This window comes from Alternaria viburni (assembly GCF_023758015.1).
Source record: "Alternaria viburni strain BMP 2772 chromosome Unknown scaffold_10, whole genome shotgun sequence".
Lineage (NCBI taxonomy): Eukaryota > Fungi > Ascomycota > Dothideomycetes > Pleosporales > Pleosporaceae > Alternaria > Alternaria viburni.
This window is the reverse complement of record NW_026055779.1, coordinates 1012722-1039516: the sequence shown is the minus strand read 5'-3', so window position 1 is coordinate 1039516 and position 26795 is coordinate 1012722. Positions and strand designations below refer to the sequence as shown.

General features: G+C 52.6%; 11 protein-coding genes across 11 annotated transcripts; 6 read left to right on the top strand and 5 right to left on the bottom strand.

Annotated features, from left to right (window-relative positions):
• Positions 1 to 805: 805 nt before the first annotated feature.
• Positions 806 to 3982, top strand: J4E79_005622 (uncharacterized protein; the record flags this gene model as incomplete). The annotated part of the gene is made up of 4 exons (XM_049354500.1): positions 806 to 1333; positions 1379 to 1856; positions 1907 to 2082; positions 2138 to 3982. 4 exons carry the CDS (start codon positions 806 to 808, stop codon positions 3980 to 3982), a joined length of 3027 nt encoding a protein of 1008 aa, XP_049211365.1.
• Positions 3983 to 4746: 764 nt separating this feature from the next.
• J4E79_005621 (uncharacterized protein) lies at positions 4747 to 6402 on the top strand (the record flags this gene model as incomplete). Its single annotated transcript, XM_049354499.1, has 1 exon — positions 4747 to 6402. The coding sequence occupies one exon, from the start codon at positions 4747 to 4749 to the stop codon at positions 6400 to 6402; it is 1656 nt and encodes a 551-aa protein (XP_049211364.1).
• Positions 6403 to 6663: 261 nt separating this feature from the next.
• Positions 6664 to 8103, bottom strand: J4E79_005620 (uncharacterized protein; the record flags this gene model as incomplete). The annotated part of the gene is made up of 1 exon (XM_049354498.1): positions 6664 to 8103. The coding sequence occupies one exon, from the start codon at positions 8101 to 8103 to the stop codon at positions 6664 to 6666; it is 1440 nt and encodes a 479-aa protein (XP_049211363.1).
• Positions 8104 to 9366: 1263 nt separating this feature from the next.
• J4E79_005619 (uncharacterized protein) lies at positions 9367 to 11304 on the bottom strand (the record flags this gene model as incomplete). Its single annotated transcript, XM_049354497.1, has 1 exon — positions 9367 to 11304. The coding sequence occupies one exon, from the start codon at positions 11302 to 11304 to the stop codon at positions 9367 to 9369; it is 1938 nt and encodes a 645-aa protein (XP_049211362.1).
• Positions 11305 to 12044: 740 nt separating this feature from the next.
• Positions 12045 to 12735, top strand: J4E79_005618 (uncharacterized protein; the record flags this gene model as incomplete). Its single annotated transcript, XM_049354496.1, has 2 exons — positions 12045 to 12209; positions 12262 to 12735. The coding sequence occupies 2 exons, from the start codon at positions 12045 to 12047 to the stop codon at positions 12733 to 12735; spliced, it is 639 nt and encodes a 212-aa protein (XP_049211361.1).
• A 647-nt stretch (positions 12736 to 13382) lies between these two features.
• J4E79_005617 (uncharacterized protein) lies at positions 13383 to 14920 on the bottom strand (the record flags this gene model as incomplete). Its single annotated transcript, XM_049354495.1, has 2 exons — positions 13383 to 14225; positions 14291 to 14920. The coding sequence occupies 2 exons, from the start codon at positions 14918 to 14920 to the stop codon at positions 13383 to 13385; spliced, it is 1473 nt and encodes a 490-aa protein (XP_049211360.1).
• A 1262-nt stretch (positions 14921 to 16182) lies between these two features.
• Positions 16183 to 16542, top strand: J4E79_005616 (uncharacterized protein; the record flags this gene model as incomplete). The annotated part of the gene is made up of 1 exon (XM_049354494.1): positions 16183 to 16542. One exon carries the CDS (start codon positions 16183 to 16185, stop codon positions 16540 to 16542), a length of 360 nt encoding a protein of 119 aa, XP_049211359.1.
• A 1114-nt stretch (positions 16543 to 17656) lies between these two features.
• J4E79_005615 (uncharacterized protein) lies at positions 17657 to 18529 on the bottom strand (the record flags this gene model as incomplete). The annotated part of the gene is made up of 1 exon (XM_049354493.1): positions 17657 to 18529. One exon carries the CDS (start codon positions 18527 to 18529, stop codon positions 17657 to 17659), a length of 873 nt encoding a protein of 290 aa, XP_049211358.1.
• Positions 18530 to 20693: 2164 nt separating this feature from the next.
• On the top strand, positions 20694 to 21854 carry J4E79_005614 (uncharacterized protein; the record flags this gene model as incomplete). Its single annotated transcript, XM_049354492.1, has 1 exon — positions 20694 to 21854. One exon carries the CDS (start codon positions 20694 to 20696, stop codon positions 21852 to 21854), a length of 1161 nt encoding a protein of 386 aa, XP_049211357.1.
• Positions 21855 to 22756: 902 nt separating this feature from the next.
• J4E79_005613 (uncharacterized protein) lies at positions 22757 to 23917 on the top strand (the record flags this gene model as incomplete). The annotated part of the gene is made up of 1 exon (XM_049354491.1): positions 22757 to 23917. The coding sequence occupies one exon, from the start codon at positions 22757 to 22759 to the stop codon at positions 23915 to 23917; it is 1161 nt and encodes a 386-aa protein (XP_049211356.1).
• A 1162-nt stretch (positions 23918 to 25079) lies between these two features.
• J4E79_005612 (uncharacterized protein) lies at positions 25080 to 25720 on the bottom strand (the record flags this gene model as incomplete). The annotated part of the gene is made up of 2 exons (XM_049354490.1): positions 25080 to 25171; positions 25246 to 25720. The coding sequence occupies 2 exons, from the start codon at positions 25718 to 25720 to the stop codon at positions 25080 to 25082; spliced, it is 567 nt and encodes a 188-aa protein (XP_049211355.1).
• Positions 25721 to 26795: the final 1075 nt, after the last annotated feature.

Below are 26795 nucleotides of genomic sequence, written 5' to 3'. Positions count from 1 at the left end.
GGAGACCGTTGCTGGAGGTTGGCATGACCAGAAGCTGACATCCGGGTCTAGAGGGTTGTCTTGGATGGCGTCCGACATAGGTGCTTGACATCTCGGCCGCAATGTCCATTAGGCTATAACGACCTAGTCCGCCACGATGGAGGGGCCCTGGCGATTCAGAAGTGACATCTTGGCTCCTCAAAACGGCAGTTCAAAGGTGAGAAGACGAGGCGCGGCGTTGTGAAGAAATGAAGTAGACATCTGCCGGAGGACGTGAGGTTTGGGAAATTAGTGGGTCAGATCGCAGCCAATGGGACGCGTCGGAAGCGCTGTCGCCCCGCCTCCCATTGTTTCTTCACGAGCTTTGCCACTTCGACTATGCTCAACCGATCGCAGCGCGTTTCCAAGCAGCGACAGTCCAAAGGCGTCTGCTTGTGTGCTGAGCAAACAATCTGGCAACGAATTCTGAAAATGCAGCTAAGGCATCTCATCGACCGATTGCTTCGGCCCGGAGGAAGGCGCCAGGCCGGGATACATTGCGACTAGCAGTTTTCCGAGCTGAACACGACAAACAGATGCAAACAACTCATCCTCGTCATACCAGTTCTTCTTGAGGTACTATCGGTTGTCGCGATCGTCGCCGCAGTTCTAATCCTTCGCGGTCGCCACAATCCTTACGATCGAGCATCTGGACCAGTCTGGAACGTTACACCCGGCGCGCCCCTCTGACAGCCCTTAGCTCCCGCAGTGTATCACACCTCTGCATAACACTCTGCGCGACCTCTGCTTTCAATGCAGGGCAGTAATTCGACATACAGAAGTCTCGATGCATCCCATGGGCGGCCAGCGCGTTGCCTTCTTCCCGAAGGCAGATGCGGCCGTCCTCGCATCGAGGCATGCTGCGCCGGCATCGTCCGAGCGCCCGACCACCACCGCGCCAATACTTGATCTTGAGAATGCCGACAAACCCCTTGAGCCATGGATTGCGGAACAAGTCACGTCTGTGTATCCCAACGATGGCGACATCTGGACGCCAGCACCAATACCTGCCAAAACACTATGTCCACCTCAGTGCTCTGCGGATCGCTATCTCTTCCCAGTCTTGACGCGGAACGAGAGGCTAAGGTTGACGTTGCTCTACTACTATACTCGCGGGGCCCTTGAAGATGTAGAGTTGATGTCTCGCCTGCAGGAGAAGGTCCATCTCGCGCATGAGACAGTAGGATGGGAGTTTGTTATTGCTGGACTTCTCAACCACAGCACTTATACTCGCATGGTCACTGTGAACCTCCCTCTTGCGATATTACCCCGTCGCGAGAGCACTTGCGCCCACACCATCAATCAACCACCAGGTGTAAGTGTTAATCATTGCTGCCAGGGTCACTACTAACAGCTATAGACTGTCTTTGCGCTGCAGAACATGGCCAAAGATTGGCGCTTCGAGAAGTCACCGCATGTCGAGCAGGGCGGTTTGCGTGCGTATGCCGGTGTACCGTTGAGATTTGATACTGAATTCGGAGAGCACGTGGCTTTTGGCTCCCTTTGTGTCGCTTCTAATTCCCCACAAGAGCCTCTCTCGCCATTAGTACAACAGTCTCTTGCAAGGCTGGCTGATTGGATTGTTATGGACATAGTGCACAGTGCAAGAGCTCGCCGTCAGAAGGAACGTAGGCGGATGCTGGAACTGCTCTCCGAAGCTCAGCAGCAGTGCGACAACCACCACAACATGGAGGAAGTCATCCCCAGAATGCTCGAAGATGTTTATCTCAATACGCGAGTGAGCATTTATCAGACCACGGACAGCCACATAACCCTTCCTGGTGGTACGAGCTTTCGCACATCGGAATTGGAGCAGGGCCTCTGGGAAGATACCGCTTGTAGGTGATTGTGAATGGTACGAGCGTGATGCGTACGCTAACTCTCGCAGACTTTGATTACGCCATCGAGAATCTCAATCATTTGGACATGATTGCGCCCCGGCCTGTACGGGCCATCGCGGCACAATGTACCAGTCAGCGTGCGGCAATGTTTCTCGTAGTAGCCAGTAACGACTTCAAGATGGTCTTTGATGATATGGATTCTTGGTTCGTACATATGTGTGCGGTAAGCAATGGTAGATTCGTTCTGGGGGCTCTTGCTGATACTCTGTGACATTTAGACAATACTATGTCGGTATTGGCAAGGCCGCGCACTTCAGGAGGCGCTCAGCGCTAAGGAAACGTTCCTTCGCGGCATTACGCATCAGCTTCGAACTCCTATACATGGCATTCTTGGCTCTGTTGAGCTTCTGACTGAGGAGCTGAAATCTCGAAACGTGGTCCCTTCGACGGCTGCCTCGTCACCCACTGCCAGCCCAGACATCGAGCAATTGGACCCATACACCTATATCAAGACCATCAAGACTTCGGCAAGAGAGCTGATCTCAACGGTGAACAGCCTTATCAAGTTGAATCAGTGGGCAGACATTGCACAGGCAGAACGCGTTCTCACTATGCATACAGTCTCTGAGATTGAAGATGCTTTGTTGAAGGAAACCCTACTAGGACTATCGGACGATCTATCCACGCGACCCTCGATTATAATACAACATCATCTACCACCAAGCTGCGACTTGATTGCTATCGACAAGCGAGTATTCCTGGATTGCATCCAGCCGCTCATGGTCAACGCTGCTCAAAATGCCGCTGGCGGTATGGTAGCAGTGACTCTGTCAGTCACGGAGGGTTGCCAGTCTCTCGTCGTCGATGTCGAACACAGTGGGCGTAAGACACCCAAAGGGAATTACGATCGCGTGTTTGACGCACACGAACAGATAGATCTCAGTGGTACCGAGTCTACTTTGGGTTTGACGTTGGCGAGCAAAGCGGCGACGCTCTTAGGTGGCGAGATCACAATGGTCACTTCGCCCCATGGTGTAGGCTCGCATATCAGAGCGATGTTCAATGAGCCCGTCTGCGCAAGCTCATTACCTGCGTCTAGTGCAGTGAAGGATAGGTTCAATGAGCTTCCGCAAAGCTTCCACCACCTGACGTCTAAATCAGCAACGTCGTCTCTCGGCAACTACTTCACCCAGTATCTTTTAAGTGCTGGCTGGACATCGTCAAGCACATCGAAGGGCGCTTTCGTAGTGGTCGACTATACACCGAATCTGGCGGAGCTCTACCGACACACATCGAACATCGATGCCGACCAAGTTGCTATATGTCTCGTTCCAGAATGCGCATGCTTTCTCGACTTCCATGCGGAGCGCGTTCGGCGACAGGGAAATGTTGTATACGTTCAAGGACCATTCTTGTCGGAAACATTTGAACAAGCGTTGAAGCACGCGGATGCAATCTCTGCCGAATCCCGCGCCGCTTCTCCGGAGACGGGGCTGTGTGCGACTGGCGGGGTCGTCATCGAACCAGTCAATCAAGATCCTGCGCCCGACTTGAACGAGCGCCCGCAACTCCCATCTGAGCGAGGTTCAATATTCCCCGACAAGCTTCAGAATGAACTAGTACAGTCGGTACGGACCTTGCGCATCGAAACTAAGCCTCCGGCTTCCACGAAGGAGACCTCAACATCGAGCAAACCCCTGACACTCCTTGTTGATGACAATGCTGTCAATCTTCGTCTATTGGAGATGTACTGCAGTCGTCGTGGCATCCCATTCCGAAGTGCGAAGGATGGCCAGCAGGCAGTCAATATTTTTTCCGAAGCTCTTATACCCAAGTACGACCCACTGCTACGACAAATTCTGCCCGTCCAACCAGTCGGACTTATCCTCATGGATCTGCAGATGCCTGTCTGTGATGGCATCGACGCGACACGACAGATACGACGGCTAGAGAAGCAGCATGGATACGAACCAAGTGTCTTGTTCATCGTCACTGGTCAAGACTCTTCAAACGACCGCAAGGCCGCAGACGACGCCGGCGCCGACGAGTTCCTGACGAAGCCGGTAGGACCCAAGGTTCTTGACCAGTGGGTAAAGAAATGGTATCCTGATATCGAAATATGAAGGATCGACTATCTATTAGCGCGTTGAAGAACCTTTGAGTCCCCAAACTCATATCCGAGGATGCGTGTACAACACATTTACGAGATGCCATACACCAAGGCTGTGCCGATCGTCACACCTGCACCTAAAGTCACTTGCATAGAGAACCCACGCAGGAGTAGTTCCCAAGGCGCTACAGTCTGGATGTCCTATTGCCTGCGCATTGTCGAGCGCCTTGATATCACACACACCGAAACGCTTGACCAAGTCACTTGTGTGGTCAGGGAGATCGATAGGAACACAAGCTGAGTCAGCTTCGTGACATACAGCCTTTTGTCATCACGAGCTAGCGAGACGAGATATGGCTGTTGATTGGTAGTGCCACCAGGCGATGACAGCGTTCGGGTCGCATTAGACGCCGACATGTACGCTTGTTATGACTTGACTGTAATATGAAGGTTGAGGCATGCAGCATCCCAAGTATGATGCAATCGTCAGAGGAGGACTGCACGTATGTAGTAGATTGCGCGACGCATTTCGTCATCACCGATCAGGCCCGCTGACGCCAAGTGATTATGTCATCCACATGTGAAACCAGATGCCGCAGTGTATCTCCACGCCAGTAACACCCATATAACCTACCTCAACCATTGTATACCTTGGTTCTTCCTAGATCCCGTCATTCATGCTTTCTCCAAGGTTGTCGTCGACAGTTTGACAATACCTAGCTGCATTGGCCCGTCTGCCCGCAGTTTAGGCGCCAGCCTCCCTAACTCATCTCAAAGATGGTGCTCTCATGGCTATCCTACACATGCATAGCCATACTCCTCGCAACCGTATACATCAGAAAACGCCTCAGCGTCCGCAGATCCCAAATAGAACGCGATGCAGAAGCCGAGAAACCTGGCCGTCTCAGACTCGACGATGGCCTAACAGCATCTGGACGGCAACTAAAAGCCAAGCTCGTCGCAGCCATTCCCCACATCATCATCACGCCCGACAAGGCAACGGAGTTCAAAGAGTCGATGAATGCGTATTGGGACCAGAAAGCGTGTGAGGTGCCGCCTGCATGCGTTGTGCGACCCCGCAATGTGTGGGAACTGGCGCAGGCGGTCAAGATTCTCAAACGCGAGTTTGATTTGAGAGTTGAGCGAGCGAAGGAGACGGGAGAAGAGGTGGAATCGATTTTCGCTATTCGAGGTGGTGGTCATTCTGCTGTTGCTGGTGCGTCGAGCATCGAAGGTGGGGTCCTTATCGACTTGTCGCTCTTTAAACAAGTCGTTCCTGCTACAGATGGGCGGAGCGTGGTCATTGGCGCGGGCTGCAAGTGGATCGATGTATATTCGGAGCTCGAGAAAGAGGGTCTCGCAGTTGCCGGTGGGAGAAATTCTGCTGTTGGTGTGTCTGGCCTCACGCTCGGTGGAGGCCTCTCGTTCTTCTCGCCGCAATACGGGTTCGTGTGCAGCAACGTCCTTGAATACGAGGTCGTATTAGCAGACGGAAGGATCGTAACTGCCTCGGAGTACGATAAACCTGATCTTTGGCGTGCACTCAAGGGCGGAGGGAACAACTTTGGCGTCGTGACAAGCTTCACGGTCCGTAGTTTCGCTGCGAAGAACGTGTGGAGCGGATTCATCTATCTCCTTCCATGGAAAGCCCCTGGCGTGCTCACAGCATTCCATGATACCGTCTCGAAAACACTGGCCGGCGAGCTAGACCAACGCTTCGACCCCTACGCCGCGGGCCCGTTGGCATGCTTCACGTACCTCCAATCCGTTGGCATCCAAGCAATCTCTGTGCACCTCGTTCACACCGCGCCCGACACGAAAGAAAGAGGCTGGCCGGATTGTTGGCGTAGCTCTGGGTTTCACAAGATTGGGCGTGTGTGGAGTACGTTCAAGATTCGCAGTCTAGTCGGTGCGACAGACGAACTCAGTGTTTTGAACCCACCCGGACGCCGACAAGAGTTTGCGACTACGACGATCAAGAACGATAGGCTGACGCTGGAGGCGGCGCATAAAGCGTATCGCGATGCGATACCGAAGATCAAGAAACATGGTATCAAGGGCATGAACTGGACGCTTGTTCTTCAGCCATGTTTACCGTCTTGGGCGCGGAAGGGCGATGCGAATCCGCTGGGCCTTGACGAAGGATCTGATGAGCCGCTTGTCAATGTTCAGTTTACGGTGAACTGGGCGTTGGCGCAGCACGATGAGGTGGTGAGAACTATCACTAGAGAGGCGATTGAGCGGATTGATGCTTTTGCCACTGAGCATGGGACGAGTCATCGGTATCGCTACTTGAACTACTGCGCAGCATGGCAAAAGCCATTCGAGAGCTACGGAGAGGATAATTTAAGCTTCTTGAAGGGTGTTAGTACAGACGTTGATCCCGAGGGATTATTCCAGCGTGGTTGTGGAGGTGGTTTCAAGTTGGGGTAATGAGATCATCTCGCCTCATGGTCACGTCTCTTGGAAAGTAGGCAGGTGGTTCAGACCAAAATAAAATTACTACACGTGCTACAACGGCCGTTGAAAAGAATCATCATCTGTCATCAACCCTCGTATCCTCGTCAACGCCGTTCGCTCTAGGAACACTTCCTCTGAGCCGCCCATGCTACTACAACTCCACGTTACACATTTCTTAAACGCCGTTACACCCTTATCGCAACCGAAATCTCGCCGCGTACTCAAGAAAATCAATTAGTCAAGGCCGGCGGCGATCGCGGCAAGCGCCCAGTCCATGAAACCGGCGTTGGTGTCAAGGATGTTGGTGTTGAATTCGGGCAGAGTGGGGTAGAAGTTGGTGCTGTATCCGAACTCCATGGTGAAGCCGTGGATCTTGTTCGCGCCAGACTTGGCGTATGTGCGGCTAGCAGCGTAGTCGTCCGAGGCACCAGAGGTAGCGTAGAGGCCGACAGACTGCATGGATGTGTAGTCGCGGCCGCCGACTGCTCGCATAGCAGCCGCCGTCTTGGCAGCAACGTTCTTGATGTTGGTCGCATCAGCCGAGGGAATGTACTCCTTGTACGTGGAGTCGCCAAGACGACCTCTCTTTCCGTCATACGCGCTGTTGAGGAAGTTCATGGTGGTGCTGGTGCTCTGAAGCTCATCGTCACCCCAGTTGTACAGAATGTCGCCAGTGGCGGAGTGGATGTCCATGAACCACCTGATCTTTGGGAATGAGTCGTAGATGCTGACGTGGTTCTTGGTCTCGGGCTCTGATGCAGCAGCTGAACCGTAAAAGGCCTCGGAGCTCGGCGAGGTGGAAGCAGGGGATGTGGAGGGGTCGAAGTACTTCTTGAAGTTCCAGAGGAAGTCAAAGTTGCGGTTGATATCTACACCGACGGAGGCACCGCTAGTGCCGGACCGCGTGTTGCGGTTCTTGCGCCATAGTGATCCTGAAGACTGGTCGTATGCAACACCGTCTGGGTTGACGAGTGGGAAGAAGACGATACCGGCGGCAAGGACGCTCTTGACTTGAGCATTGGTGTAGGATTTGCTACCGTACTTCAGACCGCTTCCAGCCTTGTTCGCGGCGAGGAGATCTGAGATCCAGTAAATGAGTTGATCAGGGCCTCCGCGTTCGCGTGCGTGCATTCCAGCGGAGAGATAGAGGCGGTACTTGGACTTGTCTGTGCCGGCGCCAACGTATCCGGCGGTTTGGGTAGCGCCATTGAAGGTCTTGTATGGCAGAGTGACGGTGCTGATACCGTATCCGTTGACGAGTCCCTTGATGGCAGAGTTGATCTCGGTGGGATTCATGATGCTGCTCATGGTCGATCCCGTAGCCTTGGTGCCAAGACCAGACGGTGTGACAGAACCGCCCGACCAACGGTCGCCAGTGCCGATCGGTGCGGTGGCAGCCCTCTTGCTGAGGTCACGACGGTGTAGGCTGATCTCTGCATGGTTCTCGTACTCTTTGGAAAGGTACGCGATTTGGTCCTCGGTCAGCAGAGCGTGGAGCTCGAAATGACCTTCTTTCGATGGCACCGCCTTGGGTCTGCAGCCGAGATCGTATGTGCCATTGTTGACAATGTCGAGAAAGTGTGCTGGAGAAGGCGCGTTGAAATGAACAGGTAAAAGGCTACCGAGTACGGTAGTGCTCTGGAGTATCAGAGCTGCGGCAAGAGCGTACTTCATCTTGAGTCTGCTTGGGGTGAAGAATATGGGGAACGTTAAAATGGAGGTGCCGGTGTTCTACGGTATGTCGTGAAACAACGTTGTTTTTATACATTCCTTCCATTTTGGTGTAACGATCGACCTTCTCCTAATGGTCGGCAGGTGATACTCTAGCATAAACGTGTCGGAGGTGCCATGGTGTCGCCTGCCGCTGATTGGCCGACTTCGCGAATTACGCCGGGCGCTAACTTGATCTCCTTCTGCTTTCGTCCTGTCTCCGCTGAAACTCCAGATGCACCTGCCCGGGAGGATCAAGTAGATCCAGAGATGCATGGGCAATGAGAGGACCTGCCTTGGGTGATGTGCAGCACTAGATAAGATAGATTAACTGGCCCTGAAAAGCAAGCCCTTTGGGGCAAAGTTTAAAGCTGGATGGCCGGACGCTATCGCGAAGCGGTGATTTCCATCTGGGCATTCCAGGGGAAGCAGGTGGCAGGACAAGACGGCTTCACCGAGGATGCGTCTGGCCATGGAAGTAACGCTGGGTGGTTATCCTGGGTTGCGACACACTGGGTGGCGTCGGTCAATGACGGGTGTGCACTCGCACAGCACAACAACGACGTATGGCGCCATCGTCGGAGTCCGAACACTGAATGCTGAGGAAGGTTGCAACTCACAAACATGCGACTTGCGGATGCTCAAGCCTCGGTGGTGGTAGGCGAAAGATGCGGGTACCCGCCGCCAAGAGGGCCACGTGCCTGAGCCTAAGCAAGGGCAAATTGTCCGGCCGCTAGGTACGTCACCGTCACGCCAAACAGCTCAACATGCTACATGCGACACACGACATGCGTGACAGACTCTCCCATCTGCAGATATCGGTCGATTGATGAAGAACGCTGTACGACACGTCTGTGGCCCTGGTATGCTTTTTCCGCGTGTTGGCAAAAAGCAGCTCCGCCGGGGACAATCACTCTTTCGCCACCCTATCATGCTTCAAGAATTGAAGATTGCGCCATAAGCCGGAAACCCCCTCCTCTCCATGCCGAACATGATCTCGTGTGTGAATCGCGTGTTGCTGATGACCAGCACAGCTTCTGTGCGTTATCCCCACGCCACTCACGCGTGCATTTGTCACAGATCAGACCGCATCAGTCATGGGAGGAAGCGAAAGGCGGTGATCAAGCAACGATGCGACTTCAATACACACGCGACCAACGCGCGACTCGGGAGGATTAGCTGACGCGCACCAATTCAGCAATACCTAGGTAGCTAATTACATCCTTTCTAGGTACCGTTGGCCGGTTGATGATACTCCACGCCGTCGATCGTCGTGGTCAACGTTCCGTTTGCTTCGAGTATGTTCTTCATCACATCGATCCTCAAATGAAATCCGTCCGGGCCGGTCTTCTTGCTTCCAGTCGCAGATCCCGTCTGCAAGATATCAGAGTACCAATCAAGTTTCTGGTCCCACACATTCGGAGTCGAAACCGTCAGCTCGACGTCCTCCCAGCCGTTGATGACGTGCTCGCCGTCATTGCAGAAGTTGGTGTAGTTGGCAGCGACACGCTTGATGGAGTCTGCTTGCGGATGTGCCGTGTCTCCGATGAGCTTCACTTTCGCAAACCCAGAGATCTGGCCATGGAGTGTATAGTTTCCTGGCTTAAGTTTGGGTAGCGAGGGGGGTTTGGCTGCTGGTGGGAATGGTGTCGCCCACGATATGCGACCAGGCACATTATAAACTGGGACTGGATGCGCAGGCTTGCGATTGACCATGTGAGCGAGCATGACGCGGTACTCACGCCCACCTGGCGCAGTGGAGATTGGACACTGCAGCGGATTAGTGCCACCACATGCTGGCGATGTAACGATGGCCTGCCAGTACACAATGCGCGTGCTGTCCAAAGAGAAAGCCGGGTCCGCTCGGCCGTTCCAGTTCGGATCGTCAAAGCCTCCTTCGCTGCCATCGCCTTCTCCGTTGACCTGCTGCCCGTAGTAGGACTCACGATCCCCATAACGATCTATCAAGATTGGTTGGAAGAAGCGACGTGGGCCATTGTTGCGTGTAGATGCGGCTACAGCAACGGCAACGATGTCGATGAGAGGCGGAATACCTCGCATACCCGACATCCACATCTGGCGCTTGCTGGCACGCGTATCCTGAGTGACGAACCACTGGTCATCGGCAGAGAAGGCAATAGGATCGGCGTAATCGGGGTGGCTGGTCAGACGGCGAACAATCCCAGTCTCGATGTGAACCGCGTACAGATCGATGTTTGTCGACTCGGTCGGCGCGCCAATGTAGAGTATCTCGTCGCCGGAACCACTGAAACCTCTCAGTTCGCCAATCGTGATTGAGTCGGGGTGAAGCTTCAACTCCTCGCCCTCGGCCGTTATGAGAGCTCCGCGTTTTGGATCCACGAGCAAGTCGACATCGACCAGGTCATAGCGAGGCGCACCAGGGCCCGACCCTGAGGGTCTCGCATTGAACTCCAGACGCCCGAAGTAGGAATACTGCCCAGCGTCGTTGGTAAACGAACTCCAACCAATATGAACATCATCGGGGTGCACACGCAGCTCACGCGGACTGCCACCCGACCAGTTTATTGGATAGATGTGGATATTTTCAGGCGTGCATTCATCGCTAGCCAACTGCTCTCCGTTGCAGTCGAGGATGTTGTGGCCCCAGATTGCTTTGTCACCGCTTCTGAAGACATGGGGATAGTCTCTTTGTGGATCTAGTTCTCTTGCGTTCTCAGCCGGCACTCCACACGTCAAGCACTTCCACGCATCGCCATTGCTGAAGTTTGAGCCATCAGCTTTGGTGAGGATTAGCTGGACTTCATCGTAGATGCTCGCCGGGTCGGGAGCCGCGGGAGCTCCAACGAAGGTTACCGTGACGATGACGTTCCGGCCGTCCGGAGTGAAGTCGCCAGCTTGAAACTTCTCGGTGAGTCCTCTCGCGATGCACCCGGTCTGATTTGGACATGCGCCAGGGTCTTGGCTTGGAGAAACTGGAGGTAAAGGTAGTTCGACGATGTCAAACTTTTCGGGCTTCGGAGACTTCGGAATTTCTAGCGGGGTGTTGAGAACAGCTTGTTGATCGTCGTTACTGGCTAGCAGCTGGTGACTGCTTTGATACGGCAGGAGGGCGCTTGCGCCAAGAGCAGCTGCAGCTGTGTATAAGTGCAGCAATACCATTCTGTAAACATTAGTCTTGGCCATGGTAACGGCCTGGGTAAGTTGAATGCATCATGGTGGGCCATGCAGCAGGTGTTTTATAGCCCTGGAGATGATGCGGAGTGAAGCTTGCGGTAGCGCAGCTCAATACGCCGGATACGCGATACGCGTACTGTGAGCTTTGACCCCTGCCACCTTCCCGAGATCTTGTAGGCCGCGCGTGCCCAGGTGGCCTTCGATCGCAACACCGCGCCATGCAGCAACGGATCTGAAGAGGTGCTCGGGAGTCTACTTTTGTACAAAACAATAAGTTCTAGGTTGTTTCAAGGCGATGTAGCTCTCCGGGTTATCCGCGGAGAGCTGCGCAGAACGATGAAGCTACCGTATCTGCAGCTTGAGTAGAGGAAACTTGAGGGGAAGAAGGTCGAGAAGGTAAAGCTGGGTATGGATTCTCGGTAGTCTTGGAGCTCTCGCAACGAGAAGTAGCACCACTGCATAGTCTGTGAGTGAGACCGGCGAGGACGAAGACGGGCACTTCACTGTAAAGAATCCATTTTGTTCTTCTCAAACCTTGTTGGATGATCGTTGACGAGGCGGCAAATTTTCTATCACCCCAAGACAAAGTAAAGGCAAGTCAGCTGTTGATGGCGTCACTGCTGCGACTACCTATGCCTGTCTGAAGCCTCATCTCCCCGCAAGTCTCTCACCTAACCACCTACACTATACACTCCTCAACATCTCTTCTATCCAAATTCTCCCAGAAACTGCCATACAAACTCTGGAAAATGGCCCAACTTCCCCTTCCTCAGCAGCTCATCATCCTCCAGAGGCTTATCGACGATTCAGGTATGCAGCTGGATACGGAGATCTTGACTGGACTGCCTGTCACTGTCGAAGCTCCTCCAAAGCGGTCGCTGAGACTCATCGCGAATAACGCTGGTAATCTTAGCGTAAGCGTTCAAGGTCTTACTTCTTTTACGATCTGCTGATTCTCTTCACTAGTTTAACGCCTGGCAAGATCATCGTCGCGAACACGCAGAGCTCTTCTTCACAAGCTTCACCAATCAACTTGTCAACTCCGGTCATCTGGAGCTCTACGACAGCCCGGCCCCAGCTACAGCTACAGCCTCAAACTCAATAGGTCGACCCCCAGCTCACGGACCTTCGGCTTCTCCGGTTCCAGCTCCTAGAGCTAGAACACCTCGACAAGACAGCGATGAGGAGGAAGAACGTATCAGGGTAGATGAGAGTATGAGCCGGGAGATATCGGAAACCGAGGGAGATCACCTATCAGAAGACGATGAAGAAGAGCAGTTGGAAGACGAGGAAGACGGGCGACAGGAAAACGAAGAGGATGATCTACACAAGCGATGGCCGACACCCGATTTTTTGAAAGGAGTTACGGTCACGGAGGCGGAGGAAAAGGAGGAAATGAGACAGTACCACATCATGTCCCGGAGATTGGGTGATTACTGAATGCAAGCATGTATTTCATCCTTGATGCAAACGATCGGTATTTGATTGTAGCTAATGGAAACTTGGCGATAGCTGGTATCCTTTCGTTGCACACTGGTCGTAGCTCAACTCAATAAGATGATTGTTCCTATGATGGAAACATGTTTCTTCTCGATGAGTATTTGCCTACAGCTGACGAAAATATGGCGATATCCAGCCTTCTTTTCTTGCAAAATGCTCGTAGCTTGAGCATTATTCGTAGCTCAACCAAATAGAAAAACGTTGACATCATGTCAACGTTCTTCTTTTCTCCTCCCGGCTCAACCCATATACATGCCCTCCTCCATGACTACCCGCTGCTGTTCCATAGCTGCATCCCGTTGACTAAGCTGGTAGTATGAGTATCGCGAGTTTGCCGGAGTGATCTCCAGCTTGCCTTCTGCCTCAAACTTGCGAAATAGCTGAACCACGCGTGACAGTGTCTGAGCACAGGCCAGGAATTCCATGTGCATGTCTTTCGGTTGGGCTACCCGCACAACCGCTATAGCGTGACCAACGATCTGTAGGCCTCGAATCACCACTGCGTTGTGGCATTTTCTGCCGTTGTTGCAGAAACTAGAGGGTTCATATTAGCCTGACCACCACATTTCGAACCAGGTTGACAAAAATTACCACTGGACGAAGCTCTCTACCATAATCCGTAGCTGTCGCAACTGTGGATGCAGGTTGCTTGCGGAAGCTAGACTAGGGATTTTGATCGCAATAGGAACTGGGCCGAGAGCTCCAAGCGCGATGATCGCATTGAGCTTTTGCATGCAAGAGGCGTAGTGTTCGTTGTAGAGCGCAGTACCTGCGCAATGAAAGCTCAGGATAGTATCAGCTTCCATGAACGGTGACGTCAGAAGACCGAGCTGATCAGCTTGACCAAGCGTGTCTGCATATTGGTCTGGCTGGGCAGCGCAGATCGCACTCATGGCTTTGAGACTTGGCAAGTCTGCCAGCTTGAAAATGACCGTCCGTGAAGCTTCCTCCTTGAGACCCAAAGCACCACGTCCTTTCCCCTTGGAATCCCAGTTGATAGCAAAGCTACTGACATCGTTGGGAGACGTGTATGGCCTGAGCCTCAAATCATCTTCCGTACCGGCTTTAGGCCGGAGTACTCTTGCTTCCAGGAATGCGACTAGGAAACTGTCCACTTCGCTGTCGCGCACAGTCTCCAAAGGAGACGCACGCCTTCGGTAGTGGTCCAAATAAGCTGCTGCGTAAGCTACCGTAGAGCTGTTTGCTTTCGAAGTAAGCTCTTGAAAGGATGACAGCTTAGCTGCCCAAAGCTCCTTAGTGTCGGTTCGTTGCTTCCAGGTAAGCTGAGACGTGTTCTGAGCTGCGCTGCCGCATTCTGGCAACAGCTTCTTCTTCCATGCGATAGCAGTGTCTCTCGTCGCATGGTTCAGCACGAACCATTCGATCTCCGTCTTGGTCAGCTTATACATCTCGTACAGCGTCAACACGTCCTATGATGGGAAGTAGTTAGCACAAGTTGGAAGATCTGTGTCTATTAATGATCTATTATGCTTACCCTGATATCCTTCCATCGGGATCGGGCCAGATCTTCGGCCTCAGCTGCACTTGCATTTGGAAACCAAACGATGTCCTGCTGGCGTAACAGCATTCCTGAGCGTGCCTGGTAGAGGGGTCTGTCATCTTTCGATATCGACATGTAGACAGGGTTCATGATGTCACCTTCCTCAGCTTCCTTCTTTTTGTCCCCGCGCTTCTTGGCAATGTAACCGACTTGGATGCCGATAAGCGCGGCGGTCCTGCGAAGCTTTTGCTCCAGCCACTGAACTGGTACCACAATGTCTTCTTTTTCTTGCTCTGCTTGGGCGGCGATCAGCTCTTGCCACATGGCGCGCAGGTCATGGCCCCGCAGTGTGGCGTTCATTGTTGTAGCTCTGGGACTATAGTCGAAATTTTTGGCGTCGTACATGGTCGCTATAGCTTCCCAAACATCTTCCAAACGCGCGATATGGTCGGCGAGTGCAGCGTAAAATCCACCGTCCCTGCCCGAGCTCTTCGACCATTCCTCCCAAAAGTCTTGCGCTTGCTGAATGGCGATCAAGTGTGCATCGACGGTGTCGTTGGCTACGCCAGATCCGTACTGCCAGTCTTCACCCTTGGCTGGGATAGCTGGGGGTCCAGGGCGCATCTTGACGTCCATATAGCAAGATCAGTTTCCAGCAATTCGGCGTAGAAGGTGCGTATGTGTAAGTTGGTGAGAGGCTGGCGAAGAGATTTTGGGAGCAGCAACAACAATGCCAAGACATGCAAACGGCAGTCACGTCGACTCACCCTCACCCTCACCCGTCGCGATCTTTCTTTTCCAGGCATACCTCTGCTGTCAGAAACACCTTGTGTTCTTCTTCGCATTGCTAAGATACTCGCGCCTGGCAGCGATAATTAAATGCTATCCCTCTCAGTCCCTTCACCTCGACCGACTAGCATAGGAAGCTACAAAACGTCAGATGATGTCATTTCGTGTCTCATGTCTAAAACTTTCGGCATTTCGCCAGAGTAAAATCGTCGATGCAAGAAACTAAGATGCGTACGACCGTCGGTGTAGGTTGGGATGCCATACCTCGGTAGAGTGTTGATGGAGTAGGCGATAGCTGGAGCTGAAGAGTCCGCCTCTATGACCACAAATTCTACGAGCATCAACCCATAGAGTAGAATATATAAGCCAACTCCAGTGCTAGCAAGGATAGCAAGCTCCCTTTCAAGGGCCTTCGGCCTCTGGATTTAACTTGGACATGGAGTCACGCTTCAACAACATCAAGTGTTGGTGTACCCCATAAGTCGCCTTCTTACCGTGAGCTACGGAGTCGCTGTATATCAGTTACTGATACGGTAAGCGTCTTTGCTTTGACTTCATGGTATGCGCGAGTGGCCTTGGATGGTGGTGTTCGCCGTGACTCAGAGGAGCAACGAGGCGAGCCGCTGTTCCGGGCGGCGCTGCGCCCTTTTGCTGACTCCAACGTCGAAACAGTACCGTTAATGTTCGAGGCGCAGTTTTCGCGCACCAATCATAGCCCTCCGTCGAGAGCGCGTCTGAGCTCGTCTGAAACTGCGGTACCGTAAGCGGCTGGCTGCTCAGAAAGTAGGTCGTCATCGCAAGACCCGCAATATGATCGCGTCAATGGATTGCTACCCAACAAATTCTTAGAACAACGAGCGCATTTTGTGAGTCAGAAAAGCTGGTGATCCTCTGCACACATATAAAGGAACTCATCCCACCCAAAGTTGGATAACGAATCGGCCACCTGAACAACAGACCCTTATCAACACAAACAAAAATACTTCGCCTATCTGACAAAAGCAACAAACCAACCCAAGGGTCGCAATCAGCTACTGCGGTTATCAAATCCTTCTCTCAACACCACTCATCGACCCACACTCTACCGCGTCATCTCAATGTCTACCACCACCAACAAGGCCGAACAAGCCGTCTCTTACGCTGCCTTGATCCTCGCCGACGAAGCCATTGCCATCACCCCGGAAAAGCTGCAAGCACTCCTCAAAGCCGCCGGTATCGAGGACGTCGAGCCAATCTGGACCACGCTCTTCAGCAACGCTTTCAAGGACAAGGACGTCAAGGACATCATCCTCACCGCGACCACGGCCACACCAGCCGGTCGTGGTACTGCTTCCGATTCCCAGGACGATGGAAAAACAACTGGAGAGGATGAAAATGACGAGAAGGACGCAGAGGACGGTATCGATATCGATGCGGACTCGGATGATGGCTCTGCATTTGGGGATTTGTTCGGATAGGCAGCCAGCGGTGATGGGCGGGAGACTACGGAAGAAGGGAGAGGAGCAATATCGTCTTTCTGGATGGATTGAGAGGAGGGCGAGAGTTTTGAGATGCTACGTTAGTTGCGCAACAAACAAGAGGATCTTTCTCTCGCAAAATCTGCTACGTGCTTGATGTGACTGACTGATCCTGACGCGCGCAACGTGCGAGGACGTTCGGCTTGATCCGTATTCTTCAGACTGAGATGAATGCGACCTGCTGACACTCCGATGGCTTAACGCCGCAGCCTGCATACAAGCTTCGATCCTGGTCTCAAAGCACTACGACTGTAAGGGTGTAGAGTAATCATGTCGTGTCGAAGGATTTGCGAAAGTGGCATCGTACCTTGCCCATATAGCTGTGTGCTGTGGAGAGACTTGCTAAGCTTCGAGTTTGAGGGTCAAATTGCGCGCTTCTCTCTCGAAGTCGGCAACGCGGTCAGACCTACTGCTGATCATAGGTCGAGCTGATTCATGTTCCCCAATGCCAGGACACCGGAACGAGTAGTAAGCATTCAACATGAAAGCATTTGGCAACAACCAGGAACAATGTTCGGCATGTTGTAGGTAAGTGGCCTATGCGCATCGTACGTTGTTCGGAAGAGATGCGAGTAAGTTGCGTGTTTGAACATTCATCCTAGGCCTTGCTGCAGTGCGACGTGATGTATTCTAGAGTCCCCGAGCTAAGACCGACCGAATATTAAGCTTTTGATTGCGACAGCTCGCGACCCCTGCTCGATCTGCAGCCATCTGAATCGGAACCCACGCCCAAGGATTTGGTGAGAACTCTCACCCCGCAAGTAATTGCTGACAGTCAGCTCGGGTCCGTACGTTTGGGTCAAGAAACCTAGAGTTGACGGGCCGCTACATCGGCTGTAGAAGGAAGGGTTCTGTGATACAATTGCGCCATGATGAGTTTGCTGGCTTCCAGGGTGATGAGCAAAAGTGTTGTGGCGCGTCGAAGTAGTGCCGCCGGCCTGTGCATAAGATGTACACGCGATCGAGGAGCGCACTGTGAGGCGCTTCGGCGCATTCCGAGACAGCAGGCTGAAGTAACGTACGACGGGTAGGTGACATCCGTAGTATTTTGATATTAAACAAATCGCACTGGGTCCCTCCTCGACCGATCAACTTTGAGGTCAAATACGTCTGGTCGCTGATATCCACCAACTACATCATGGTATTGTTTGCCCTCGATGCAGTCGTCAAGATTCATGTCGGCATACAGTATGCCTTCTTGATCTTGTAATGCGGATACATGTTCTTTCTCCGCACCTTTAAAGGTGAAGCTAGGCAATGGCGCGCCGGTAGGATCCAGGAAGAAGGTCGCGGCGCGAGGCATGGCGTGTAGGGTCTCGGCTACCACATCCGCTTGACTTGCACCCTCGATGACCGTCTTGATAGCATCTTCACCAAGATGGCCTGAGCACGCCACACCGAAACATTTTGCTTCAAAGCAATGCGCTGCAGCACGGGTCTTGTTTGCGGCTAAGTTGTCGTAGTTTGTTCCACGCGCAGCGCTTGGACTCGACTGCTCATTGCTATCGTCGGTGGTTTGCTCGGCAGTTTGCGCTGTGTGACGCGAAGTTCTTGTCGGCCATATCGTCGGCCAAGTTGATATATGAATTTGCTCTGCTTGCGCGATCAAAGAGTACCTTGCAAGTGCATTAGTGTTTTCGCCACATATTAACGCGCCGATACGCCCGTATTGCGTGTCAGCCACGCGCAGCCCATAGCCGTCACCGCTACTCCATGTGAGCTTTTCGAAGAAAGTCGGGACCAGCTTTCGATGGTGAACTAGGACTTCGCCTTCGGTTCCAATGAAGATGTTCGAGTTGTACAGGCAGCCGTTGCTGTGTCGCGACCTTTCGCTGAAGCCGATGCTCACCAGGATGTTGTTCGACCGAGTCGCTTCGCGCAACGCCTCCATTTCATCGCCATCAGCATAGATAGATTCTTGTACCATACGCTGGAACAGCGAGTGATTTTCAGTGGGGGGCCGTAGCGAGCTCCAGATCGGAAACGCAGAGATGTAGGTTTCTGGAAAGACCACGAGGTTCGCCTTGTTAGATGCCGCTTGTCTGATGAAGGATAGGGCTTTATCTGTTGTTTTGCGTGCATTGAGGAAGACAGGTGATGCATGACAGGCCGCAACGCGTAAGCTGCTTGCCATGATGGACGGCTTTTTTGTTTGTGCTCGTGTCTGTGAGTGAAGAAAGAGCAGTGTTGATGATACCTAGGCATTCAACCCCGCGTCTGCGGCGTGATTTCCCCGCACCTCTTGGAACCACGCAACCAGTTCATGTTGTCCTCACGAGCTTCTGCAAGCTCAACAGTATTCAATAATTGAGCCTGCTGCATCACTGGAGTGTTCCATGATCTCTGGTCCTCTCTCGGTTCCCGAAGCGGCTGTCGCTACGCCAAGAGGAGGCATCGTTTCACGGACGGGTTTTACACAAAGCGTTGCCTTCGCGAAGCCCCCTAATTTCGCACACTCAGAAGAGACAGCTTCATCAGCCAAGCCATGGCTGGCTTCCTATTGAGAGGTATCGAACGCGATGCTTTGCAGGGAGCGAGCAGGGGAAGACGGAGATGCGACCTGGGCATAATCGGACTTGCCCGGTTCCCTAGCAGATGGTGCTGATACCCGCTCTTTCAGCTAGAGCTGTGGAGTAAATCGATACACAGCGTTGACCTGGAATGTTCGCGGTCGGTGGATAGAGACCAGATGTGAGCAGGAACCCGTGGCCCGGTGGACGAGAGCCTTGGCCGTTACGCGCTAACCCACTAGCGTATTCAGACTGTAAATTATCTGGGCCACTGTTCACTCCTTCATCGTTCCTCAGTATCATGTATAATCCACATACGTTTGTTCGCGCGAGAAAAAAGGTCTTTCAGTAGGCGGTCAAGGGGACGTGTGACTGTGCCGACATTGAAAGACCTGCATTACAGCCCACTGAAGTACAGGCGTAGCTTCGGAGCGGCGATCCGATGCGGTAGCACCGTAGGTACAACATCAATCGCAGGAAGGAGCTAATTTCCTGAGATAACGAGCATTTTTCAGGAAGTCCGGTATGCACATGGCTCGATGCAGCATGTGTGTACGATCGATGTTGTGACCTCGGGACAAGGACAGCAATTAGCCGCCTTGCCACAACGCCCGACCAGAGCACACATGACACATGATCTGGATCATCGTTACGTTGCCGTATTGATGAATCATCTCATTTTGATCTCAATATGTTCCATTCAAAGTTCGTCAAGAAGCAAGAAGTTGTCGTAATCCTGATGGGGGGATAACGACGTTGGCTGCATCATTTATTCATCATTAATCGACCAGAGCATAGCCCGTCGTTATATCGACATCGGTGACCGATGTAAGGCTTAGAAAAGCAGCGGAATCAAGGCGCTGCTTGCTTTGTCACCAAGCTGAAAAGTTGGAAGGCGTTTCAGCCTAGCTCGTGGGATAAGTGACGTTCCAGGTCCGGCAATGTGCCGAGCAACCTGGGAATCCCACGGCAGTGACCGAAGCCACCTTCCACGTTTCGAGCTGGTTCCGGTACCTCAATTTCAGGAACTGTGCAGCCATTATCAATCTACTGACCAATCAAGCTACCGCGACGGCACCGATTGATGCGGAATTCCGCAGTGGGTCACCCGCGTGCCTGGACTGACAATCCTGACATGAACCACATCGGTCCGATGCAGCTTCGGTGCCCTGTGCGTCCAATTCATGCTAAACAACAACCCAGTCGCGACCGCCTCTGGAGCGCTTGGCGACACAGCGGGACGTAGTGGTGCTCCACTTTAGACGTTTTGACAGGATTGTTTATCAGATGAAGGGACTTCACGGCCCTTCTCCGATCACGCAAATGGTTTCGAAACCCAAGTTGGCAAGTAGCGCCATGGAAGTCCAGTTTGGCACAGATGGTGTGCAGGCAAGGGTTAGATGGCATGCAAGATCTTGTGCCCAGAGTGACTTGCATGCCGAGTAGGCACAGCTCTGCCCGTCCCATGTCTCCCAGGCTTGACTGAGGAGGTATAAGAGTCTTGGGATCTTCCACTCAACCCATCTTTCACCCAACGTCGATCTTTCCTGCTCTTAGATACCCCAACAGTACTCGCTCAAGATGCGTTACTCACTCCTTGCTTTCGCTACTTGCGCTCTGGCAGCACGCCCTTTCCTCAACGAACCCGATACTGGTATCGACGACCAGTTGGCTGGATTCGTCGCTAATGACACCCTACCTCCTCTTAAGTCTTTGGTCGGCCTGCCAGACTTCCAATGGGTCGGCCGCCAGCACATGAACACATCCGCCTATACATACTACCGCAACGGAGCGGCTGGCGAATGGTCATACCGCAACAACCTCGAAGTCTTCTCGCGCTACCGATTGAGGCCCCGCGTCCTCCGCGACATCACCAACATCCAGGCTTCTATGCCCACAACTATCCTCGGCCACAACTTCTCAGCGCCCTTCTTCATCTCCCCATGTGCACGCGGTGGATATGCCAACGAGGACGGTGAGCTTGGCCTCGTTAAGGGTGCCGGCGAAGGCGACATCCTCTACATGACCTCGCTCTACTCGTCCAAGAGCTTGGAAGACATCTACGCTGCTCGCCCCAACGGCTCAGAGCAAGTCTTGTTCCAACAAGTATACCTTGACGGTGACATGAACGACACCCAGGTCCTCTTCAAGAGGATCGAGGATCTCGGTGCGAAGGCCATTGTCCTGACTGTCGACTCGCCCGGTGATGGTGTCAGGCACCGTGCTGCCCGCTACGGTGTCGGTTCCGCCGACGTCAACCTGAGTCTTCTGACTTGGGATCTGTACCAACAGCTGTCCAACATGACCTCCCTGCCTATCATCCCCAAGGGTATCCAGACCGTCGAAGACGCTCGCGAGGCCGTCAAGCAGGGTGTAAAGGCCATCTTCCTCTCCAACCACGGCGGCCGTCAAACTGACACTTCGCCATCATCCCTCGAAGTCGCCCTGGAAATCTACAACGAGGACCCCGAAATCTTCCAACAAATCGAGGTTTACGCTGATGGAGGTATCCGCTACGGAACTGATGTTCTCAAGCTCCTCTCTCTCGGTGTAAAGGCTGTCGGTCTTGGAAGGCCCTTCATGTACGCCAACATTTACGGCGCTGAGGGTGTCGCAAGGGCAACAGAGATGCTCAAGTACGAGCTCATCAACGATGCGGCGAACATTGGTGTTACCGACCTCAAGAAGATCGGCCCAGAGTTTGTTAACTGGAAGTCTCCTGCTGTAAGCTTCAGCGTATAGACGGTGACGTCACCAGTTCTTGCTGCGCATGAGCTCGAAATTCCCTTCTCTTCAACTAGATGTATATACTTTTAGCGAACAATTTATCGACTTTCTTCAACCTTGAATTGCTGTTACGTTCTGCACAATCTATGATCGCGACTACACAGGCTACAAAAACCTATAGACGAAAAGGCTTACCGTTGTCGCGGAGGCTGGAAGGTGTAACAAAGTAAGCATAGTTTGTTCGGCGGTATCGTCAGTATTGTCACAACAACTCGACACGTTTGAAGCGTCGAGGAGGCTACTTTCTACGCGTTCACGCGTTCAAAAAGCAAGCCCGTAGCCTTCCAGGGTCAAACACGCTAGTGTCTTAGCGTGTTGCGCGCCTTCCCGAGGCCCAGTCTCATGACTCTTGCTTCCATCCCAACCCCCGACATCAGTCGCCCGCAACCATCGAGTAGAGAGCGTCAGATGCTGTCCGATAAGCATTCGTGGTCTGCTCAGCAACAAAATGCGCAAAGTATCAGTGACGCCGCCATAGCCCGTTCACTATTCGCAGGCCCATTCGGTACCTTATCGCACGCCTTATCGGCCACGTGTAGGGCGCATCCCAAGCAGTTCCCATGAAAATGCGCTGCACCTCTCGCCCTCCAAACGCGATGACACACTCAACCGGACATCGGTTAGGTAATGAAGACACTCGCGCTAGACATTGAAAGGCAGGTGTACGCCGGACGCGACAGCGTCCTACACTAACAATATTTCCTCGCGCTTCATCTACGGCTTCCATAATTGTGCCTCAACCTTAACGCGGTTCCCTCTCAAACTCTAGCAAGAACGAAGCTATTGGCATAGTATCTCGGATCTTCGCCGCTCACGTCCCAGTCGACTTAAACAGAAATAGCGGACTCGGCCAAGCCATGGTACATGCCACGGACACGGATGCGAAGCCACAAGATGCGACAAAACCCTCGACGCAGAGCGCTACTATCGGGAACGGAGCGAACACCTTGTCTGGGAATGACGTAGTCATCAGCTACCGAGGTGGCATCATCGAGAACAGACACAACGTACACGCAGCCATTGTTGATGCCTCTGGCAAACTACTCTACACAATTGGCGACTACCAGAGGATGACCCTTGCGCGATCATCAACGAAGCCAATTCAGACCCTTGCGATCTTGGAGACAGGAGCTGCGGCGAGATTCGATTACGATGACGCAGATGTAGCGCTCATGTGTGCTTCGCATAGTAGTGAACCTCGACACATCGAACGAGCACAAGCGATGCTGGAGAAGACAGGAGAGAAAGAGGGGATCCTTACATGTGGTGGACACCCCGCTCAGAACGCTGCTGTCAATCGCGCGTGGATCAAAGGAGATTTTACACCGACTGCTATCTACAACAATTGCTCTGGAAAACATGTCGGTATGGTAGCAGGTGCGGTGTGCCTGGGTGCTACGGCTCACGACTACTATCTACATGAGCATGCCATGCAGCAGCGCGTGTACCGAGCTGTTGAGGACATAAGCGGGCTTACTAAGAAAGAGGTGCTATGGACTGTCGACGGATGCAATCTTCCAACACCAGCGATGCCTCTTCCGAACCTCGCGCTCATGTTTGCCAGGCTTGCGGATGCCGCTGACCTTTCTGATGGTCCCTCGAAAGAGACCCTGGATCAGAGAACACAACATCTAGCTCGGATTCACAAGTGCATAGCCAGCTACCCTGGACTGGTCGCTGGCGAAGGTCGCTTCGACACAGCGCTCATGACGCCTTATAACGGACAAGTCGTTGGCAAGATCGGAGCAGATGCCTGTTATGCAGTAGCAATTCGTGCTTCACCCCACGCTGATCTGACTGGGATGAATCACGGCGCTATGGGAATTGCCGTCAAGGTTGGAGATGGCAACCTCGATGTTTTGTATGCTGCCGTCATCGAGATACTGGAACAACTGAACATTGGTTCAAGCGAAGTGAGGCAGTCGTTGGACGGTTGGCGATATCCAAAGATTGTCAATACTGCAGGTGTTGTCACGGGCGGCTACGAGCATTGCTTCAAAGTACGAAGTGTGGTGTAGTGACAATCTTACAGAACAGTATCGACGCATATATTACCAATCCTCTATAGCCCTCTGAACCGAGCTGCCGCAACATACCACCAATACAAACCGAAACGGTGTGTTGACTAACTTCGTAGATATCAAGAGTTGGACGGCCTAGAAAGGAAGCATCCCATCAGACCCGCCGTGAAAGGTATCAGAACTTTCAGAAGATCATCTAACCTCATACCCAAAGGAGCAAAGCTAGCCATCTTCAAGAGTATGGAACCCACCTCTCTGCAAAACACGAAGATCGTCATACCATCCCTCACCCATGTACGAACATCTCGGCACATCTCCAAGTACAGTCTTTGCCCTTTCCTTTTCTCCAGTGGAAGGGTTTCGAAGCCGGCTAATATGCTGGGTCCATCGCCCGAAAGTCCGGTTTTCTTGCGGAACTCGACGAGTGTTTTCATGCATGCTAACCATCTGTCCAGAGCCACTTTACACTTTTCGTACTCATTGTCCAGCGCATTTTTTAGCTCCTCGGAATATTGCACAGCTATAATTTTGATGCGCTCCATAGTGTTCTGCGTGTGTGCGATCTCATGACGTCCAGCGTTCTGTGATTCGAGAAGAACAAGTAGCTGGATTCCCAGCTCTCCGCGATCAAGAAGCGGCTGGTTTGCCATCGAGCCTAGACTTTGAACAGCATTCTCATTCCTGACTTGATCGTCGACTATCGCTGGCGTTACAGGACGGAGGGTTGTGCGAGGTTGATTCGTACGGCGTGAGCTCGATGCTGGTTGTGTTATCGTTGGCGCCTTCTTCGCGTTGCTTCGTACAGTCCGTGCGGCTGCGTTCTTCATCCCTACCAGCTCGCTTCGCTGCGGCTTCCTCTTGACCGTTCTTGTGGTTTTGGCACTCCAGGGCTTCCTTGGAGATGCCACAACAGCTACACGTTGGGTAGTGGATCGTTCTGGAGTTCGAACTGGATTCTGAGATGCTCCTGATGATTGCAGCTGACGTCGGGAAACAGTATTGACTTTCTCTGCGTGTTTGGTTTTCCTTGAAGCGCCAGCCTCGTAATCAGGGCTCAATTCATCAATATCATCACTGGATGATAACGTAGGGCTGCGAAGAAGCTCATCGCGATTCACGCGGACTGCTGCCACGAAGCTTGAAGGTCTCGTTGACGCTTTCACGCGTGCTTTGTAAGCTTTGTTCTTTCCACCGGCTTCGACTTTTCGACAGGCGCGCTGGACGATCCACGCAGAGACTTGCAATCGTATTCTATGTCGAGTGAACTTAGTACCTCGCGCTTGAAAACATTTTTGTTGGCGGACTGACTTACTTGCGTTGATCACTTCGATTTTCGTAGATCAGATGCCTTGGATACGTGCTCTCTGCAATCTTGGTACGAGTCTTGACTTTCGAAGACTTCTGGACTCTGAAGGTATCGTTGACTTCGAACTTCTTGCTGACTCTGCTAGGGGTATCGACACGTGTGACGAAAGGTCCTTTAACACCATTGTTCCAGACATGATGGCCGAATTGTTCTAGGCAATCTCTTGAGATTTCTTCCAGACAGATGCGTCGATCTCGAAGAGCATCGCGTATGGCGTTTCTTGTCTTGTATCGCGTCGCAATAGACTCGACAATGGGCTTCGTCGAATCCCAGAAGCGTTGAACATCAGGTACTGACTTGAAGTCTGGTATGCCGGACTTGCCAGGATCCTTGGCTAAATTGATGAGCCCAAGACGTGACAGATATACAACAGCGTGTATTCCCCCCTTGGTGCATTCCTCGATCAAGCTCAGGGAATCATCATCTGGTGGCATAACCCCAGGATCAGTGAGTTCTGTTACTGTTAATTAGTCAATGTCTTCCTTCTCAGAATGCATATAGGGGATATTGTGCGCACCTTCGAAGTAGAATCGAAGTCGTAGAGACTACAGGGCGTTGATAGCGTCTGAAAGTGATTGCTTCGATGTGATGAACACAGTAAGCGCAATACAGAGGCTACCGAAGAAGGACGAGGTTATTCTGCAGTGCCGTGCTGCGAGACTCCCCATGTGGTATGCAGAGAGGGCATCCTAATGCTTTACTTATAACAACACAGCAACATCTACATACCAGAGTATGTTTTGTGCCCAGAAAGATGATGATTTCGGCAGCCAAGCGCAGGACTATTTCGCCGAATCGCCGGAAGGATTCATACCTGGAGAAGAATCTACTCCTCGCATACTATGACTCATTTACCTGGTGGTTTCCCGGAATCGGGTACGCTATGCCAGAACAGCTACTGTGGTTCTACCAGTAGAGAAGCTTGGACGACACTCGCAGCTCCTATTCTGAGGATGCAATTTCGGGGAACGTCGCCTCGTGCCAGATTGCTTCCATGATCGGCGACGAAGGACCTTCATAGCTCTACACAAAGTCAGCCCATTGGCTGAAATGATGTTGAGATGATGTTGAGCTGCAAGACGTCCAAGTACGTTAGGCAACAGGCCAAGATCTGGTCTGAGAGCGTCCCTTGCGGATTTCGAGCGGAGCGGAGATTACGTCCTACCCACTCCAGATTCCCTGCTGTTCTTCAACGGGAGGAGCGGTGCTCGTTCCCCAGCGAATCGTTGCTGATCACCCAGTGCCTTATCAGACGGGTGTAGCAAAACCGTTGCCGCAGGCCGTGCGTTCGGGATCTCATAGGCTGTAAGCCAGCCATACCTTGAAGGAAATCATACATCTTTCGTGGGAAATACGAGGAATGAAAGCTTGGCCACACTAATGTTTCAAAGATTGTGTCACAGCAAGAAACTGGCGCTCTCGATGAGTCCGTCTGGTCTCGGGAATAAAGAACTGCCTAGGCTGGCGTTGCCGATGACCCTCCGCAGCGTAGGCAATGGTGCTGACAAG